The 4,466-nt window shown below is 41.1% G+C and overlaps 1 protein-coding gene across 1 annotated transcript; it reads left to right on the forward strand.

Annotated features, from left to right (window-relative positions):
* The first annotated feature begins 317 nt into the window (after positions 1–317).
* Positions 318–1,043, forward strand: LOC149256991 (uncharacterized). The gene has a single exon (XM_089431178.1). The coding sequence runs from the start codon at positions 318–320 to the stop codon at positions 1,041–1,043; it is 726 nt and encodes a 241-aa protein (XP_089287304.1).
* Positions 1,044–4,466: the final 3,423 nt, after the last annotated feature.

Raw genomic sequence — 4,466 nt, forward strand, 5'->3', positions numbered from 1 at the left:
AAGGGAGTTGTCTCATCTGCCTCCTTTCATGCTTCCCTCCTCGACTGGCTTCATCTCGATGCCTGGACTCAAACTACCTGATCCATCTTCTCCTTCCACCTCTGCAGCAGCATCAAACCCTTCTTCCATACCCTCCAAATGCTTCGAAAACCCAGTCATAAAAGCTCAACACTCAACTCATTACTCCCAACTGGAGCACTAGGGCTCTCCGGACCCCTTGAGGATCATCCGACTATGCCACGATCGGTAAGAGGAAAATCAAGTGCGTGAAGGCCATGAGCAAGGACCTAACCCTCAATTTTGGGGAAGGGTTAAACATGGGGGAAGTTGTCTACATGACTGTAAAGGTACTCATTGATAGGGTTTGGGGCCGTGCCTATTCTGCTGAGAGGCTCAGACTTTGGGTCAAGGAGATATGGGGAAATATATTCAAGGGCCTCCCTGAGGTGCAAACATTGGTTCGAGGATGGTTTGCGCTCCACTTCCTGCAGGAGGATTATACCAACTGGGATCTTGCCAGATATTGGCACATTGAAATGGTACTGGTTACGCTAAAGCGTTGGAGCCCGCTTATAGGTGCAGGACCATTATGGGTTAGGCTGCCTGGTCTCCCCTTACAATATTGGTCTGAAGATGTTTTCATTCACATAGGCAATGCACTCGGCACCTACCTGGACTATGATAGATCATATATCAAATTTGGCAACCAGTCTCTGGCACGCATTCTGGTCCATCTGGACACCAGAGAAGGATTAGAGGAAAAAATCACACTGCAATGGAAAAATTTCACCAGGATTCAAATCCTAGACTATGAAGGAGTACCGTTCAGATGTCGTAGATGCCACATGGTTGGGCACCTCTACAAGGAATGCCCCCTGGTTTGTAAGGACACGAACCCTTCAAAGGTAGCAAAGGGTGCTGCAATTAGGGCATCAACAACTGTACCTGGGAAGAATTCTCTTGTTAATACTCCACTACCAAAGAATGGAGCTGCGACTCATCTGCCTACTTCAAGCACTCCCCACCTCCCTCCCTGCAAATGACTAGATCAAGGGCTGCTACTGAGGCTGTTCGAACCTCGGGTACTCCTCTCCCTATCTCTGTTTTTGAATCTACTCTTACATGTTTTGCACTACATATGCATTTTGCATCTGCATCTTTTCCGGATTTCACTTCACTCTCCATCCCTTGCCCCCTTGTCTCACACCTTCTTGTTATCTCGACTACTCCTCCCTCCTTCCCTCCCTCGGATCATTCCTCTCCTGCTGCATCTTCGTCCATCCCTGGACCCCCGCACCCTTACAACCTCCGTTCCCATTTCCCACACCCTCCAGTGTGCTCTGAATCCCCCGGGTTGGGTCCGTTACCCCCTTTTGCACTCCCAAATCCACCAGAGAGCGCAAACAAAATATGTCGAAGGTCATCCTACTAGCCAGGGTAGAAGTGGCATCAGGCAAACAATCATCTCTTGATCAGGTACTTAGAGCACAGAATACCCTCCCTAAGTCTCCCCCATGAAGTGGCTCTCCTTTAACTGTCGAGGTCTAGCTAGCTCTCCCAAAAAGCTAGCCCTCAGACGACTTTTTGAATCTGAGCCTGTAGACATTATCTTTCTACAAGAAACCCTGGGGTTGGCTGACCATATTTCTCGTGTGCTTCAATCACTGAAACCGGGATGGACCTTCCAGTCACTTGATGTCATGGGTTAATCGGGTGGGTTGGCCGTGGGGTTTAACCCCTGCACTATTCATCTCAAGGCCTCCTGGGGTGGTGCAGATCCATTGGCATGGATATGTTTTCCTTGGACTTGGGCATGGATCTCAGGATTTTCAATATATATGGTCCTTGTAGCAACACCATACAATCACTCCTTAAGGAAGGAGAACACTCCACAAGCCATATGCTTATCCATACAATATTCTTTGACATCCCTCAATGGGGAGTCTCTAGCCTCTATATAGGTCTCATACATACAATACCGTGGGTCATTACCATGGTTCTCTCAATACCATATATCTAATACAATGGGCTTATAACATTATTGCTAACTACTTGTGGTCTCTTACATGATGTGGGTTAACCACTTTATTTATTAACTATGGCCCATTCCATTATTACATTATTCCCTTGGGTACCTCCCTCTATACCCCATAATATCCCTCGTAGGTATACTATATTGCATCCCATTTAAACATGTTTCGTTCTTGAAACATAAGAAGAACAAAAATAATAAGATTTACTCAAAAGAGCAATCCACTGGTACCATGCACGTGCATCTAGCCATCCCAAAGACAGGTGATTACTCTATCTAGTTGGTGCCTCGCTCGCTTGAGATGGGATTTGATCCTAGCAGTTCCTCTGTGTTGATGTGCTGGGGCGGATTGTCACACTTATTTATCTGTCATGCATGTTTTGTTGTTCTTGTTGCTGATTCGTTTCCATCTTGTTGGTTGTTTTCTTGTTGGGTGATGTGGGTGGTGATATGCTGAAGTTTTAACCAATGGTGTATCTTGCTTTAATTCACCACCTAATTGAGCCTGATTGGTATCTGATACATGTTGTGGCACATGCTATTGTTTCTTATATTACAGTATTACCTCAACGAAATATTTCTCATCTGATGTGTCAGCCCCTGGAACATCTTCTACTTCAGCCTCCTTGGACTCTACCTATTTATTGATGGAAATATCATGTAATGTAATTTTCTTCTTTTTATACCAGAGTTTCAGGAATTTCTTTTGCACATTAATATTGATAGTACCAACAGATTCCATCCAAGGGTATCCCAAAACAACATCCACATTATCCATATCTTAAGCATACAAATCAGAATGCAATACATACTTATCCATAGAAATCTTCAAATCTTTATAAACTTGAACATCTTTATTATCGACCTGTATATTTTCCATGTGTATTGCTGGAACTTGCAATTTTTTTTCTAAATTAACATTTATAAGATTTTGCTTGCAACTATGATTTATAAACATAATGATATTCTCCTTCTGAATACATCCATCAACCTATAATAAGGAGGTACCAATAGAAAATAACCCCACGTGTTTCTCATTATCTTGTTTTCCAACATGAGACCATTTGTCTAACAATAATTTCTCAAATTCTTCCTCGGGTAGGTTTAACCACTTCTTTCTATTAAGTGATTCCCACCATGTTGCTACCTCCTCTTTAAAATTTACCACTACGAAACATTTTTAATGTTTTGGCCATAATGACTTTTGTCTTTCTAAGAATTCTTCAATAGTAGGACTCTTATCGTTCCCTGTAAAAAATTTCTTGCTAGAATCCATGAAGAGCGTTTTGGAGAAAAAATCACTTGGCGAAAATTTAAAATGGCCACAGTTCGGTCAATATTGCTCAGAATCCTTATTATGACAGGTTTTATGAAATGGAACGACCATTCTGCATCTTTCAATGTGATCGAAATCCCGATCTAGGCACTGGAATTTCATATTTGCGCTGCAACTGTCTTGTTGTCAAAAAAATCTATGAAAAAAGAGTTTATTTTAAATCAACAATATCTCCCTCATCCGGAATCTAATTCGACCGATTTTTTTTTGAAATTGGGTAAGTTTTTAAGAGGACCTCAGGTTTGTAATTAGTTTCTCAAAATTCTCCACAAAAATGACAAAAATTAACTAGAGATCCACCGTCCATGAATTTTCGTCAAAAACTTGCTGCAATACAACTGATTTTGAAATCAGCAATATCTTCCTCATCCGGCCTTCGATTTGGCCAATTTCTTTTTCAAAATTGGGCATTTTTTCGCAAAAAATCCATATCTGCAATTTTTTTCTTCAAATTTTGCAGAAGTTACATATTTGATCTGCAAACTTGCCGCCCCAAAAAAGTCCTGCAAAAAAAAAATCTCCGCTTTGCCCAAGAAAGTGCTTTGATACCACTTGTAATAGATCTAACCTGCAAATATATGAAATGATGCAAATATATCCAATAACTGTACTTAAACCCAAAAACTAATACAAGAAAAAAATATATAAACTTCAGATCTTTATTAATATCAAAACCCTTAAGGTAGAGCAACACCATGCAATCACTCCTTAAGGAAGGAGAACACTCCACAAGCCATATGATTGTCCATACAATATTCTTTGACATCCCTCAATGGGGAGTCTCCAGCCTCTATATAAGTCTCATACATAAAATACCATGGATTATTACTATGGCTCTCTCAATACCATATATCTAATACAATGGGCTTATTACATTATTTCTAACTACTTGTGGTCCCTTACATGATGCAGGTTAACCACTTTATTTATTAACTATGGCCCATCCCATTATTCCCTTGGGTACCTCCCTTTGTACCCCATAATATCCCCCCTAGGTATACTACAGTCCCTGTCACAACAGAGAGTATTTCTGGAATCATCTGCTAAATCTATCCATTATAAACTTTGATATTATCATATTGGGTGGCGACCTGAAAT

This window comes from Pinus tabuliformis, chromosome 6 (assembly GCF_031772625.1).
Source record: "Pinus tabuliformis cultivar Carrire ecotype Pingquan chromosome 6, CPIR1, whole genome shotgun sequence".
Lineage (NCBI taxonomy): Eukaryota > Viridiplantae > Streptophyta > Pinopsida > Pinales > Pinaceae > Pinus > Pinus tabuliformis.